Below are 15,881 nucleotides of genomic sequence, written 5' to 3'. Positions count from 1 at the left end.
TTTTGGTTTTTTTGTACATTTATTATGGTTATTTAAAATGTTTTCCATTTTTAGTGTTAAATAGTCTTTAGAAATTAAAGTTTATTGATCTTTGAAAAGGTGAACCTGCATCGTTATGCCATTATCATTATTTTAGATGAAAATGGTCTCAGAACTAGCCTGACAAGCCAGACCCACATCAAGATGTTTGGTCTGGAAACTCACCATTGACAGCTCAATCCGAGGGGCGGATAAACGGTTGTCTTTCAAACTCCCTCTGCACGCGATAGGATAGCGCTACAACCAACCAGAGCAACATGAAGGTGAAGCAGAGCTCGCTGACTGATTAAACATTCGCTGTATCCGGTCAGCAAAACTCAGAACACATCTTCCCTTTTTAAGAATGACTTCAGTGCCGTTCTTTTCTCAGAGAAAAGCTTAACTCAAAGTCTTCCAGAGTCGCAGTCAAAGTGGATTCGAAAGACCATTGTTCGCCAGCTTCTGTGTTTACTAGAAGCACGTAAACGCAACTCGGCCGTCGTCATTATGGCCCCGCCCACCGACTCTATACACGATGTGATTGGCCCGGCAAGAGTTAGGCGAATACAGCTCAGAAGGTTATTGAGAGTTGCTAGACGACACTTGCGGGCAGATTAGATTTGCTGCCACTAGGGTGCGTCTAGATTTCTAGGCTATCTCAGAACGACAATATTATCGTTTATCGCAAATAATTTCTTGGCCAATTTATCGTCCAGCAAAATTTGTTATCGTGACAGGCCTACACACAAGTCTATGATGTATTGTTCTACTGTAGAGTTGATTGACAGCTTTTAGGTGCGTTATATGCAGCGCCACCCTCTGGTTACATGAATATGGTCACCACCGCACCAGCACTGGGATTTTTATTATTGTTGATAATAATCACACAACCTATTTGATATTCTATAATTAATCAAATACTCAAAAATCGTGACTCATCCCTAGCAAAATATACCAAACCACTTTGATGACAGACTTTGTTCAGACATTTCAGAATGACCTAAACAGCATTTCAGGTGCTGTGCAATTATTATGGCCCCGCCCCGAGATGTCTGGTGGTTAGTCCAGTTATGTTGTCCCATTGCACAGATCACGTGTTTTATTTTATTTTACGCGCATCGAGAAATTTATTCGGTAAATGTGTTTCTGTTGTAGTTTGTGCACCTTGTTTCTGATCCTAAAAACATCTAACTCAAACGAGTGGATACGTTTTTATGCAGTTTTTAATGCAATGTCCAAAAATGCGCATAAAAATTGGTGGATGGAAAAATAGCTATTGTCACCTCACTCTTGAGCACAACACATCAATTTGGTCTCAGCGCCACCTATTTGTCAAATGATAAACTATTCAATCTTTCTATTAGTGTCTGTATTTATGATTTTTCAGCCATTTTCCCTAAAATCATGTTAATCTGTCTTAAATTGCTAATGGTTGCAGTTGGTCTGATGCTCTCAGCCAAGCTGGCATGACTTATCGCGCCTTCTTTGTGCTTGGCCCCTTAATGACTGCTATATTTTTTCTTGCAATTGTGATTTTTTTTCCTCAAAATTGGGAGATAAAAGTCTGAATTGTTGGATATAAACTCGCAATCGTGAGAAAAGAAGTTGGTAACACTTGTTTTTAATCTGTCCTTGTTACACGTTACATGCATTTACTATAGTAATAACTATAAATTAGGTATAATTACAAGCAACTAACCCTAGACCAAACCATAATCCCATAATACATAGTTAATTAAAATTACTCAGTACTTAAATGTATCAGAGACACAATAGAATAAAGCACAACCAAAAAGTCATAACTGCAGGTTTATATCTCTCAATTCTGACTTTGTTTCTTTTAAACTTGTGAAACATACAATTGTGAGTCAAAATTATCCCTATTACCTTTTTTATTCTGTGGCAGAAACAAGCTTCCAGTTTACAAATCACTGTTGACTTTATTGAAAAATGATTGAGCTATCATTCGTGTGGCTGATGAATGTGTCATTTACAGCTGCACTGCATCTGACCGAGGCTTTTCCCCTTGTTTATACACACTGACGGTCACAGTAACCGTCTGTGATCCGTGCTTATTGCGTACGAAGATGCTATAGTTGCCCGAGTCCTCCATGGTCACGTGGCTTATAGTGAGAGTGGAGGATTTATTCTCGTTTTTAATGTTATACTGGCCGCCGGAGATGATTTCTCTGTCGTTCCTCAGCCAGAACATTTCCGGCACTGGGTCGCCATCGACAAAACACGTCAGACATAGAGACTAAAGAGAAAGACAGAACGGTTGTGTGAGCTGATTTAGAGTCAGTGAAACTCAGAAGTGATGGAGGACGTACCTTATCCTCCATTATGGCCACCACATCAGGAAGGCCCTTTGTGACTCTGGCTCGATCTGTCAGATATGGACAGTTATCATAAAGTGTGTAACTGCTTAACTTTATAGAAACATGACAAACCTGTACTTACTTTTCTCAGCAAACTCCACTTGCCTGTGAATGAATACAAAACAATACAATTACATTGAGAATGAGTTTGCAAACGTTCATATTATATTTATAATTGCTACTTATTACTAGTTTCTTAAAAATATTTTTTTACTCATTTCAATATTTTTTATATACATATTATACCATATTCACCTGAATACCACTGATTTTATTTTGTGAGATAAATATAACTTTTCTCTCTCTCTCTCTCTCTCTCTCTCTCTCTCTCTCTCTCTCTCTCTCTCTCTCTCTCTCTCTCTATATATATATATATTTGTAAATAAATGGCAATTTTATTTCATTTTAAACTATACTTGCATCACTAATAAAAATAAAAGTAAATAGTGTTTTGTAATGTCAATTCTCAATTCAATATTGTTTTGTAAATAAGTGGTAAATAATATTTAATAGTAACGACTCAGTGGATGCGTTTACATTAGGGATGTCAATTTTCACAAATTCTCATGATTGATCGTCGTTTAAATTAACGATCAATTAATCGATTAATCGTTAACCTTAATACTGCAATATGCGTCTACATAGTGGCTTATAGCCGACAGGATGTGAGGATGTGAGAATGAGAAGGATTTTTTTGTCTAAAGAAAGGGCTATGGGATTGTAAAATTTGTTGATGCGATTTATAATTTAATTAAATGATTTATTTAATAACCAAATATAACCTTTAATACAACACCACCACCGCCTCGGATCTGTTATTCAGAATGTGTGGACGCTCTTCCAAGAACAACGTGCTGAAACGCCACCTCAACCCAATTAATTCAAAACGATTTATTAAAATATTGTTTTCATTAATGTTATGTAATGTGACAGTCCCAATCATAGTTATTATTAGTCGTGCGTTGCTGAACTGCGTGCGTTTGAACTGCGTGAGCTGAAGCGGATGCGCTGAATCAACACCGGTAAGTTACACTGAAGCTCTTTTTTAGCGCATTATTTAACTCAACAAAAAGCTTCCTATATGAGATTAATCAGATTTATATAAAGTTAACAAAATATTACAAATTATATATCTTCACAAAATGATGCGAATGCACAAGTGAACTTGAATTGAGTTGCTGATATTCATATTCAGAATGGGAGACGCGTACCTATGGAAGTAAAACTGTGCCACTGGATTTTGAATTCAAATTTTTAGCACTGAATTTTTTTACGTCGAATTTTTAACACTGAATTTTATTTTGCATCTAAATCAGACTTTGAATTTTAAAAGCCATCGAATTTCTAGCTCTGTTTTTTTTTTTTTTTGCCTATGACATTTTTTCAATGTTTTAAAAAAAATTCAGTGTAAAAAGAAATTCAACGTCTCAAAAATTCAGTGTAAAAAAAAAAAAATGTCTCAAAAGATTCAGTGTAAAATAATTCAACGTCTCAAAAAATTCAGTGTAAAAATATTCAGAGTCAACATCCGGGTAACCAAGGAGAAGCAATCGATCCCTGTATCAAATCATCCAACATCCAGCCAATCATTTACGCTCCATTGGTCATGAGTAAACTCACTGAAGCGCCATCGTGTGTGTTCTGAGCCATGCTGCTGAGCTCTGGAGCTCACCTGAAGTGAACTTCCCCGCCTTCCTGTTTCAGCGTCACATGACCAATGGAGCGTAAATGATTGGCTGGATGTTGGATAATTTGATACAGGGATCGATTGCTTCTCCTTGGTTACCCGGATGTTGACTCTGAATATTTTTACACTGAATTTTTTGAGACGTTGAATTATTTTACACTGAATCTTTTGAGACATAAATTTGTTTTACACTGAATCTTTGGAGACGTTGAATTTCTTTTTACACTGAATTTAAAAAAAAAAAAAAAAAAAAAAAAACAGAGCTGGAAATTCGATGGCTTTTAAAATTCAAAGTCTGATTTAGATGCAAAATAAAATTCAGTGTTAAAAATTCGATGTAAAAAAATTCAGTGCTAAAAATTAGAATTCAAAATCCAGTGGCACAGTTTTACTTCCATACGTACACGCGCTCTAGGAACAACGCTCTGAACACGGCACCTAAACCCAATGACTTTACAACCATTTATTAAAATAGTGTTCTCATTTCTGTTATATAATATGACTGTCCCAAACATAGTTATTATGCATTGCTCTGTATGTGCTAAAGCCGAAGCACTGAATGAAAACCGGTAGCCATCACTGACTGAAGCCACTTGCTAGTGCGTTTTGTTTCACTAAAAGAAACGCATCCTTTATGATTGATCACGCATATAACGTTACAAAATAAATGTAATACTACAAATTACTTCAGCACAATCTGATGCGAATGCGCGAATGCACAAGTGTGCACGTGAACTAGTTACATGCGCGAGTCAGAATGCGTGACTCATGTTGTGCATGCGCTCTTCCTGGATCAACGCAATGAAACACACGGCAAATAAACCCAAATAATTAACAATCACAATGTTTTATTACAATAGTGTTCTCATTAATGTTGCGTAATATGACAGTCCACTCATAGTCATTATTAGCCGTGCATTGCTGTTGGAGCTGAAGCTGATCACCGCCACGCTTTTACTACCGCTCGCCTCTAACGTTAATTATTAACCAAATGCATCCTTATGAGATAAATCAGCTAAAGATAGGCCTGCACAAAATAAACACAATATTACAACTTACATTTGCACAAAACAAAAGGCTGTGAATGCACATGAAACTTGCAGTCATGATGAAGGTGTGACTCCAGCTGTAAAATGGTCCCAAATAGAACTCGGACACGCTTGCTTCATTTTTCCTCCCGTTTCCTCACGCACGCGCATGACCCTGCTTAATCGATGATCGATAAGTCTTATCGATCAAATGTCTTATCGACAAGTAACCGATCATCGATTAATCGTTGACATCCCTAGTTTACATGCAAACCAGTAAACTGACAACACAAGTAAACCGCGCTTACATGAATTTATTAATAAACCGGGTTATTTCCTATAGTGATATCAAAAATAAATAATTGAGTTGTTCAAATGCACATCTTTAAAATTTTCTGGGTCTTAAGAGTCTGCGTTTGTGATATTTAATGCAAAACGTTCACTCGCTCTGTCTGGATGCGTTTAAATCTGCTGTAAGTTTGTGTTTTTGTCACCGATCACACATGCGCACTTCAATAAGCAGGTTAATGCGTTTACATGCAGCGTGAAATCGGGGTAATGGGCAAAAAACTACCTGTCCCAACCAGTTTATGCTTACGCTGTTTATGACATTACTCCGATAAAAGAAAACAGGTTACCGCGTTTACATGACCATGTTCTTTGTCAGCTTATTAGGCATCATCAGCTTAAAGGCCCACTGGAGTGCCTTGAAACGCGCTACATTATTCAGTGTGTTGATGTAATTTCCCCTGAAACGGCTTCAGTTGTTAGCAGCTCCTCCCCTTTTTTGAAACAACCAATAGCATTTCCTTAATATACAGTTTGACTAGAGCGCAAGAGTGGACCTTTCTCTATTTGTTAAAGCCAGTTTCCTCTAACACTGTTTACCATCATAATCTCCTCCATATCGCTTTGTAATGCAGCATTCTGTGCAGAATTCAAATGGGTCGATATGTTTGTCGTCTGCGCCGACTCGCGCATATGATCCGCGCTGCGCTCTCGTCTCTGTAGTCTAAATTTACACCAGAGCCGCTGGGGTGTGTGCGCTGCTGCGGTGCGTGAAACTAACATGAAAAGACTTTATTCGCCTCAAATGAGGCATATTTACACTGAATCGTTTCCTATCGCATATATAGTGTGCTATGTGCCTTTCGCCATGTAGAAATTAGTAAATGTGTGTTAACAACTGACCGATTTCAGCTGCAGCTTCAGCAGCGTAGGAGGTGGGCTTTAGATTCTAGAGAGCATTTTGATTGGACAGAAGATTTGACTTATATCTCCTAAATGCAAATTTTGTCATAGTTTTGGAACATACCAGCTTATTCATAAATTTAAGGCTAACACAGTCATACTAAAAGCTAAAAAACTTTAATTTTGATTTCAGTGGACCTTTAAGAACGTGCATGTAAACGCACCCGATGACTTGCTCATTAAGACTCACCTGCTGCCACCTACAGGAGGTTTAGATTCATGTTTAAACTAACTTTTCAACATTTATTTAAAAATACAAATCTCATAACATATAAAGGCAGTTGTAATTGTTCAATGTAAATTATTTCATTTGGTTGGTAACAGCCCTAGTGTCTTATTTTAATTTAATGTATAGATCAGATTTAAGAATGGCTATAATATGAAATCTGAAGCAAAGCCTATATTTAATAAGATTAGGGTATACGGTACAAATATCACACATGATTTTTCTTTTATCATCCATGTTCTTCTGTTTTAAATGTAAAGCACCTTGGTCCTCCTTTTGGTTGTGGGAAGGTGCAATACAAATAAAGTTTGATTGATTTAAAATATGTCAAAGCTGATTGAACAGCTTTAATTGGTGAGATTCTTGCTTCAGAATAAATTATATTTACAACAACAAGCACATTTTTTACTCGGACAAGTGAATGACTAATTTATTTGTCCGAAGGAGAAACCCTGTTTACATCAAGCTAAAGTAACAACTAACTGACAACCTTTTTTATGAAAAAAAAATAAAAAATAAATTCCGTACAGGAATAAAATAAATAAATAAAGCCATTAAACTAATGAGAACGGCTGGTAAAACTTGATTAAATCTCATTCCTAATAGGAATAAGATCTAATCTTTTTTTTAAACCACTTTGAGCACATTTTACACACACACACAATCTCCACTCATTTCTATGGAATATTCTGTAAAGCTTGTCAACAGTAACCAAAGAAGGTGAAGGGTCAGTAAATGAATATTCAAAAACATCTTCACTTACTTCAGCCTCTGGTGTTCCAGCAAAGCATCTGCAAAAGCTACAGAGAAGAAAGAGATGTTTTAGGCTTCAGGGGAATTCATCCTCCTGCGCGAGTCGCATGTTTTGTGTGGCAGTACCTTGTCCAGACAGATCCAGAGAGCGCTTGTGTGTTTCCTGGCCGTCGAACATCTCCAGGGTGTATTTCCCTTTATCACTTTCAGAGGGGCCAAATATCTCAATCCAAAGCTTCTGCATACTGCTGCCAGGCTTGCTCCGCTCCTCCAAGTCTATTCTCTTGTCTCTGTCACAGAGAGAAAATGAAATGATCAAAGGCGTGACTGTAAATCCCTCCAATAAAACAATATCTGAGCCAGCATTATTTTAGGATCACTGAGATGTTATTATAGTTTTTATCTGTATTTTTTCCATTAAAAATGTTGTGCTTTTGTCATTTTTAGTAGTTATTTAATTTGTCTATATAGTTTTTATTTTATTTTAGGTCGTTATTTTAGTACATCAAGTTACATTAACTTAGCATATTATATATATATATATATACACACAGTATTGTTCAAAATAATAGCAGTACAATGTGACTAACCAGAATAATCAAGGTTTTTAGTATATTTTTTATTGCCACGTGGCAAACAAGTTACCAGTAGGTTCAGTAGATTGTCAGAAAACAAACAAGACCCAGCATTCATGATATGCACGCTCTTAAGGCTGTGCAATTGGGCAATTAGTTGAAAGGGGTGTGTTCAAAAAAATAGCAGTGTCTACCTTTGACTGTACAAACTCAAAACTATTTTGTACAAAAAATTTTTTTTTCTGGGATTTAGCAATCCTGTGAATCACTAAACTAATATTTAGTTGTATGACCACAGTTTTTTAAAACTGCTTGACATCTGTGTGGCATGGAGTCAACCAACTTGTGGCACCTCTCAGCTGTTATTCCACTCCATGATTCTTTAACAACATTCCACAATTCATTCACATTTCTTGGTTTTGCTTCAGAAACAGCATTTTTGATATCACCCCACAAGTTCTCAATTGGATTAAGGTCTGGAGATTGGGCTGGCCACTCCATAACATTAATTTTGTTGGTTTGGAACCAAGACTTTGCCCGTTTACTAGTGTGTTTTGGGTCATTGTCTTGTTGAAACAACCGTTTCAAGGGCATGTCCTCTTCAGCATAGGGCAACATGACCTCTTCAAGTATTTTAACATATGCAAACTGATCCATGATCCCTGGTATGCGATAAATAGGCCCAACACCATAGTAGGAGAAACATGCCCATATCATGATGCTTGCACCTCCATGCTTCACTGTCTTCACTGTGTACTGTGGCTTGAATTCAGAGTTTGGGGGTCGTCTCACAAACTGCCTGTGGCCCTTGGACCCAAAAAGAACAATTTTACTCTCATCAGTCCACAAAATGTTCCTCCATTTCTCCTTAGGCCAGTTGATGTGTTCTTTGGCAAATTGTAACCTCTTCTGCACATGCCTTTTTTTTAACAGAGGGACTTTGCGGGGGATTCTTGAAAATAGATTAGCTTCACACAGACGTCTTCTAACTGTCACAGTACTTACAGGTAACTCCAGACTGTCTTTGATCATCCTGGAGGTGATCATTGGCTGAGCCTTTGCCATTCTGGTTATTCTTCTATCCATTTTGATGGTTGTCTTCCGTTTTCTTCCACGTCTCTCTGGTTTTGCTCTCCATTTTAAGGCATTGGAGATCATTTTAGCTGAACAGCCTATCATTTTTTGCACCTCTTTATAGGTTTTCCCCTCTCTAATCAACTTTTTAATCAAAGTACGCTGTTCTTCTGAACAATGTCTTGAACGACCCATTTTCCTCAGCTTTCAAATGCATGTTCAACAAGTGTTGGCTTCATCCTTAAATAGGGGCCACCTGATTCACACCTGTTTCTTCACAAAATTGATGACCTCAGTGATTGAATGCCACACTGCTATTTTTTTGAACACACCCCTTTCAACTAATTCAACTAATTGCCCAATTGCACAGCCTTAAGAGCGTGCATATCATGAATGCTGGGTCTCATTTGTTTTCTGAGAATCTACTGAACCTACTGGTAACTTGTTTGCCATGTAGCAATAAAAAAATATACGAAAAACCTTGATTATTCTGGTTAGTCACATTGTACTGCTATTATTTTGAACAATACTGTATATACATTTTCCCCATGGTTTTAGTTCTAGTTAACTATAATAACCATGAACTGAGCTAACTTTTTATATTATGAATTTGGTAGATGAATAAAAAAAATAATGGCATAAAATGAATGTGCATTGCTGGATAAATTGAAAATTAATTATTTTTTTGTTTCAAATAGAGATGATGATTCTCCTATGGTTCTGAATGGACAACAACAAAACAAACTTGTTAATTGCCAAATGTTAATTGCTACAGTCCATTTCAAAAGTTTTTTTAATTTAAAAATCTTTTTAAAAAAATGTTTTAATGGTTTGAATGAATGACTTCTTTAATGTCATCCATCGTTGTTTGTGGCTCCTTTAATTTTTTTTTACTATCGGTTCAGGCACTGTTTCCATTTAACAGTATTACTTTGGCACCAGTATTATAAAAAAAACAAAAAACAATACCTAAACCTAGTTATTTGGGTTAATTTCAAGTACTAAATCATTAAAAACTCACTTGAAGTACCAGCTGGACTTGATGTAGCTCAGGTAGTATTTGAGGGAGCAGTAGAGCTTGAAGCCCTGAGCAGTGCACTGGATCCACAGCGGACCAGCAGAGAGCGCTGTGGGTCACAAACATACCGTTACTTAACCACATCAACTGACCACGAGCCTCTGAAACATCACATCAACCTACCACACTGTTTACTGAGCTGCTGCAGGAGACGCTCGAACTCTGAGCAAAATAAAGACAAAACATCATATTAATATCATTCTCCTAAACACTTTAAAACAAGGTCCCATCGGTTCATGCATTAACTAACATTTACCGTTTAATAAAAACACAGCTGATCACTGTTAGTTCATGGCAGCTCAGGTCCATTAAATATACAAGCTTTAAATTTAATAATGTATCAGTAAATGTTGAAATTAATATAAGAGAAATTCTTGACGCCTTTTTATTATCATAATCTATAAGTAATTGTTGACATTAATAATAAATTCTTTAGAAGTATTTTTATATTCAAAATGTATTAGTAAATCTAGAAATTAATTTAAGTTTTTTTTTTACAAGTATTTTTCATTAATAATGTATTAGAAAATATTGAGATAAATACATTCTTTAGAAGTTATTTTTTATTAATAATGTATTAGAAAATGCTGAAATTAATATTAATATTTTTTGAAGTATTTTTTATTTATACTGTATTAGAAAATGTTGAGATTAATATTAACTGATAAATACATTCTATAGAAGTTATTTTTTATTAATAATGTATTAGAAAATGTTAAGATTAATACTGACTGAAATAAATTCTTTAGATTTAGATAGAAATTAAAAATACTTTTAAAGAATTTAGGTAATATTAATTTCAACATTTACTTATACATTATTAAATGTTGAAATTAATATTAACTAAAATAAATAAATTCTTTAGAAGTATTTTTTTATTTAATAATGTATTAGTTAATGTCAAAATTAATAACTAAGATAATACAGTATTAAATAAAAAAATTATGTATAAATACATGTTGAAATTAATATTAACAAAAAATTAGCAGTCATTTCTCCGTCATCATCACCCGCGTGTAGAGCCAGAAGACGTGAGCGAGAGCTCGTACGCGCTGTGAGAAGATCTGTCTCTGTGCATCATCCGGAAGTGCACACGTCTCTCAGCGCGCAAATATTGAGTTATCTTTTAAGTCTTGCGCATGGACGGATAAACTCACACAGAAAGTATGTCAACATGTCCATCTTGATGAGTGTCCAAGCAGACATAGTCTGCCTTAAGTGAACTTTATACAGTTGAGAAAGACGACGCATATCCTTCCATTAGGTATTAAAGGGGCAGTAGCCTTTACTGCTGTCTGTTTAAAGGGTTAGTTAACCCAAAAATGAAAATGAGATGTTTATCTGCTTACCCCAAGTGCATCCAACATGTAGGTGTGTCTATTTCTTCATTAGAACACAAATGAAGATTTTTTTTAACTCCAACCGTTCCTGTGCCAATCATATAATGGGGTGACTGGGTAACAAGTCTATGAGATAAAAAAAAAACACACAAAAAAAACATGCTTAGGCAACGTGCACAAAACCCTTGCTGCTCCTCACGACACATTGGTTTAAGACACGAACCAATCGGTTTCTGTGAGAAACCGAACAGTATTTGTTTTTTAACCTCATCTCCCGAAGAGTCTCATCAAGTTTTCCCATCAGCAGTAACTTCCGTTAGGTGAGGTCAAAACCGACGCGATTATAGATATAGACCATATAGATCCTCATTCGATCAATCTGCGCAGGCATAAATGAGGATCTATATATATATCTATGATCGTATCGGTTTTGACCTCACCTAACGGAATTTTCCCGATGGGAAAACTTGATGAGACTCGTCGGGATATGAGGTATAAAAATAACAAATACTGTTGTTTCTGACAGAAACTGATCGATTCGTGTCTTAACAAACCAATGTGTCGTGAGGAGCAGCAGGGTTTTTGTGCACGTTGCCTAAGCATGTTTTTTTTTCTCTCATAGACTTGTTACCCAGTCACCCCATTATATGACTGGCACAGCAACGGTTGGAGTTAAAAATCTTCATTTGTGTTCTACTGAAGAAACAGACACACCTACATGTTGGATACACTTGGGGTAAGCAGATAAACATCTCATTTTCATTTTTGGGTGAACTAATAACCCTTTAATGTCAAACAAAACATAAGGACATCACTCGCTGCTCTTGATTGAATAGCTTTTGTAAGTTTAATAAGGATTAATCTTTAATTTAAACATTTTAAAGTTAAATATGCAGTTATTTTACATTTGATTATTTATTCAATTACTCTACCTAAAAAACTAATGTTTGACCTACCTGAGAAGCATTGTTTTATTAGTATCTTTGCTCAATAGTATTTATTTGTGCTTCGGCTTTTTTTTTAGTTATTTGTTCTTATTTTTATTTTTATTAGTCCTTTTTTCCCTGAACATAGCAAATACCGAACCATATGAAATGTGAGCAATCTGTATTGTTACACCCCTAGCGTAACGTATGTGAGGGGGTGCCACAGAATTTTTAAATTGGGAAACACTGATCTATATGATACTCTTACTCATACACACTGATGTGAGAATGAGGTGACAGACAGTAAAAATGTTGTTCTCACCATCATCTATCAGTTCCAGCACACTGTCGTCTTCTCCTCTGCTGTCGCTCACCACAGCCCTGTACACTCCCAGCTCTTTCCTCGTCACCTGAGCCATGAGGACAAATAACACGGGTCAGTCGTATTCCAGGCACAATTACGCACTAATAGCCCTGTAATCGGCAAGTGCCAGGAAGAGTGGTGGAAGGAACGCTCCTCCATCAGGCAATTAGACGCGCCGTTGAAGGAATGTTCCGGTTCCGGTACAGGTCAAGAGTTATTGACAGAATTTGTGGCAGAACATTGATCGCCACAGAACGTCATTTCAACTTTTTTTAGTGTGTGTGTAAAAGCCAAAGCAGCTCGATGAAGTTTTCAGGAAAGATCCGTTTGTTTGGCTGCTGTAAAAAAAGTCATCCTTAAAATTCTGGTGATTTTCTGACATTATGCCACAAATTCTGTTGACGTTTTTCCTGATGTGTTCCTCCCATAGACAGTAAAAGAAATGGACAGAGCTATCCCATTGACTTCAACGGCCGAAAATGAGGCCAATCAGAGGCACTCACTTCCTGATGGCTGAGCGAACTGCGCAGGTTCAGACTGAGCTTGACGACGTAGATGTGACGTGAGCCTCCTGTCTGACAGCTGTAGGTCTTCTAGTAGTTGTGGAAAGTGAAATCTAAATCACGTTGTTTAAAAGTTTTGTCCCGTTGCTTTTGGCTCACTATCGGCTTCTCCCCATTCTTCCCCCTTGACTTCATCAGACTTTGTCTCCACGTCCCCCCGACTGTCTCATAGACAGTTAAAGATTGCTTCTGAGCGTCTCCTCCTGTCTATACGGTAATTTCTCAACTGTGCGACAGAGTTATGTTGGTTATGACGCAATTGTTATCTTATTTTTACAAAAACAGCTTCTACGGGGCGATAGTTTAAGATACAGGGTAATAGAGCCTTTTATGCATTGTCGTGTTTCTTTAGAAATAAACAATGGACAAATAGAGTCTTTAAACGCCTCAGATGTAAAGTTATTCACTGTCAAAGTGACACAAAAATGAATGGGAGTCAATGGGATGCTAACAGCAGGTGATGGCTTGGTTAGCAATGGCCGCCCCTATGGGTGGAACGCTTTCCGAGTGCTAGATTACCCCCTTGGTTCCTCCATGTCCTGTCTCTGCTCTCATATAGGTTTGAGTGTGAATCTGATGGACCAACGAGTGAAAAGTATGATTGGTGAAAAGGGGTTTAACAAGAAGGTTCTTGAGTAAAATCAGGGAATAGTGATTTTTTTATTATCATTACAACTGTTTTAATTATCCTTGTTTTTAATTTTTAATTCATACACATGGTATTCTTTTTTTCTCATGCATATTTTAATTCATTTCTATGAAAGCACTTTGAATTGCCATTGGGTATGAAATGTGCTGTTCAATAACTTGCCTTGCCTTACCTGTGGCACAGTGAACGTACTGACACCCGAGGGCTCGTACACGGCCTGAGGAAGCTCCACTCCGTCCTTAAACCACACCAAACGCGTGTCTTTGTTCACGTTAGTGACCTGCAGCCGTACACACACACACACACACACACACACTTGTCATATTGTGTTTAAATGCTGATGTACTGCCATCATTGTGAATAAATATCATTACCTTGCACTTCATAATCATTTCACAATCAGAGGTTACGGTCCATGACAAAAACTGCTCGAAATGGGGACCTTGGAAAACAGAACAGAGGTCGAGTCATTTGACTCTCAGTAGTTTGATATGCTGTTCTGCCTTTAAAACTACTTTGACTAACATGGTTACACTTTACAACAAGCTTCCATTAGTTAACATGAACTAACAATGACAAATACTTCTAAAGTATTTATTAACTTACTTTACTAATACTTAAAAAAAAAAAACCTCAATTACATTAGTTAATGCACTAACATTTTATTAAATAACATTAATAAATGCTTAAATATAGTAACACTTTATTTTAGGGTTCAGTTCTCACCATTAACTATTTGCATGCATATTACACGGATATTGGTTGTTCATTAGTACTTATAAAGAACATAAATGCCAGGGTTCGTACGGTCATGAAAAACCTGGAAAAGTCATGGAATTTTAAAATGGCAATTTCCAGGCCTGGAAAGTTTTGGAAAAACAAATAAACCAGAGTTTTGGAAAAGTCATGGATATTTATTTCAAATTATGTACGTAATAGAAGATATGTTTAATTGATAATATTGGTTAAACAAACTTTGTAAAAATACTTCGATCCACCCGACTGCTACATTCCATCAGATTTCCTTTTGCAGCGTTGAGCATTACAACCAATCACACGCATTTCTGTTGAGCATGAAGGCCAATCAGAAGCGTTCAGATTAGTCATTGCTGAAACCAGAGTTGTGTTCAGTACGCGCTCTCTGTCTGAATTCTGACTGAAACTCTCCCCAATCTCCCGTCATCATAAACAAAAAGTCCAGACTGGATGTAAGAGATTAATATTGCTGTATCGCCATCTTCCGTGATTTTTTACGGGAGTGTTTGAGAGAGCGTTTAAACTCACGCTAGACCCAAATTATGCATAGACTCACAATCGGTCACATTCTCTGCTCCCTTTCTGTATAACATTAGTTTATTCCAGTTAATATAATTTATTCATCATGCTGGTAAGAATGAATTAATTTTCGAATGCATAAAAAGCATTAATATAATTCGTAAATGCTTGTAAAATTCCTTTGTAACGTTAGTCAGTTTGACGTGTAGTTTCCCCAAACACTAAAAACATGTTATGTATCTATTAATCGACAACATTAATAATCATTATTACAATATCAAGAGCATTACCTGACAATAATGACTCTGTAAAGAGTTATTTAATTTTATAATTTGATTAACATTAAACAGTCTGTGTAAATAAACATTTATGCTATTTCAGATGCAACTTCTTTTCCACCTTTGCAGTGTAAAGATGGAAAACAGTCTATATAGTATTCTGATTGATTTATGTAATTGGGTAAATGTAAGTATTTGACAAATGACAACACAGGTAATCATTTAAAATTGCACTTATAAATGCTCTTGGAAGTCAAATCCAAGGAGCCCCATAATGGAAAATGTAATTTCTGATCCTTACATGGGGGAATATCTGCCATTTTTAGTTTGTAGAGGTGTAAACTGCGGAAATTAAAAATAAAACATTCAACCAGGGACGATGATTTTTTAACAATTGATGGTTTTCCAATTAGATGAC

General features: G+C 36.3%; 1 protein-coding gene across 4 annotated transcripts in view; it reads right to left on the bottom strand.

Annotated features, from left to right (window-relative positions):
* Positions 1-1,235: 1,235 nt before the first annotated feature.
* The window catches only part of myom3 (myomesin 3), a 125,641-nt gene continuing 110,995 nt past the window's right edge, over positions 1,236-15,881 (bottom strand). For 3 of the 4 annotated variants that reach the window (XM_067447848.1, XM_067447846.1, XM_067447847.1), the window contains exons 29-38: positions 14,285-14,352; positions 14,083-14,190; positions 12,657-12,744; positions 10,192-10,230; positions 10,012-10,117; positions 7,468-7,631; positions 7,352-7,388; positions 2,479-2,501; positions 2,349-2,404; positions 1,236-2,275 (exon numbers count right to left, since the gene is read on the bottom strand). In XM_067447848.1, the coding sequence (XP_067303949.1) occupies positions 2,009-2,275; positions 2,349-2,404; positions 2,479-2,501; positions 7,352-7,388; positions 7,468-7,631; positions 10,012-10,117; positions 10,192-10,230; positions 12,657-12,744; positions 14,083-14,190; positions 14,285-14,352 (956 nt within the window). In that variant the 3' untranslated portion in view covers positions 1,236-2,008. Of the gene's footprint in view, positions 2,276-2,348; positions 2,405-2,478; positions 2,502-7,351; positions 7,389-7,467; positions 7,632-10,011; positions 10,118-10,191; positions 10,231-12,656; positions 12,745-14,072; positions 14,191-14,284; positions 14,353-15,881 lie in introns of those variants that run through there. The other variant, XM_067447849.1, reaches the window with a different exon arrangement.

Source organism: Pseudorasbora parva, chromosome 7, assembly GCF_024679245.1.
Source record: "Pseudorasbora parva isolate DD20220531a chromosome 7, ASM2467924v1, whole genome shotgun sequence".
Lineage (NCBI taxonomy): Eukaryota > Metazoa > Chordata > Actinopteri > Cypriniformes > Gobionidae > Pseudorasbora > Pseudorasbora parva.
Note: the sequence above shows the minus strand (reverse complement) of the source record. Positions and strands in the feature narration are given on the sequence as shown.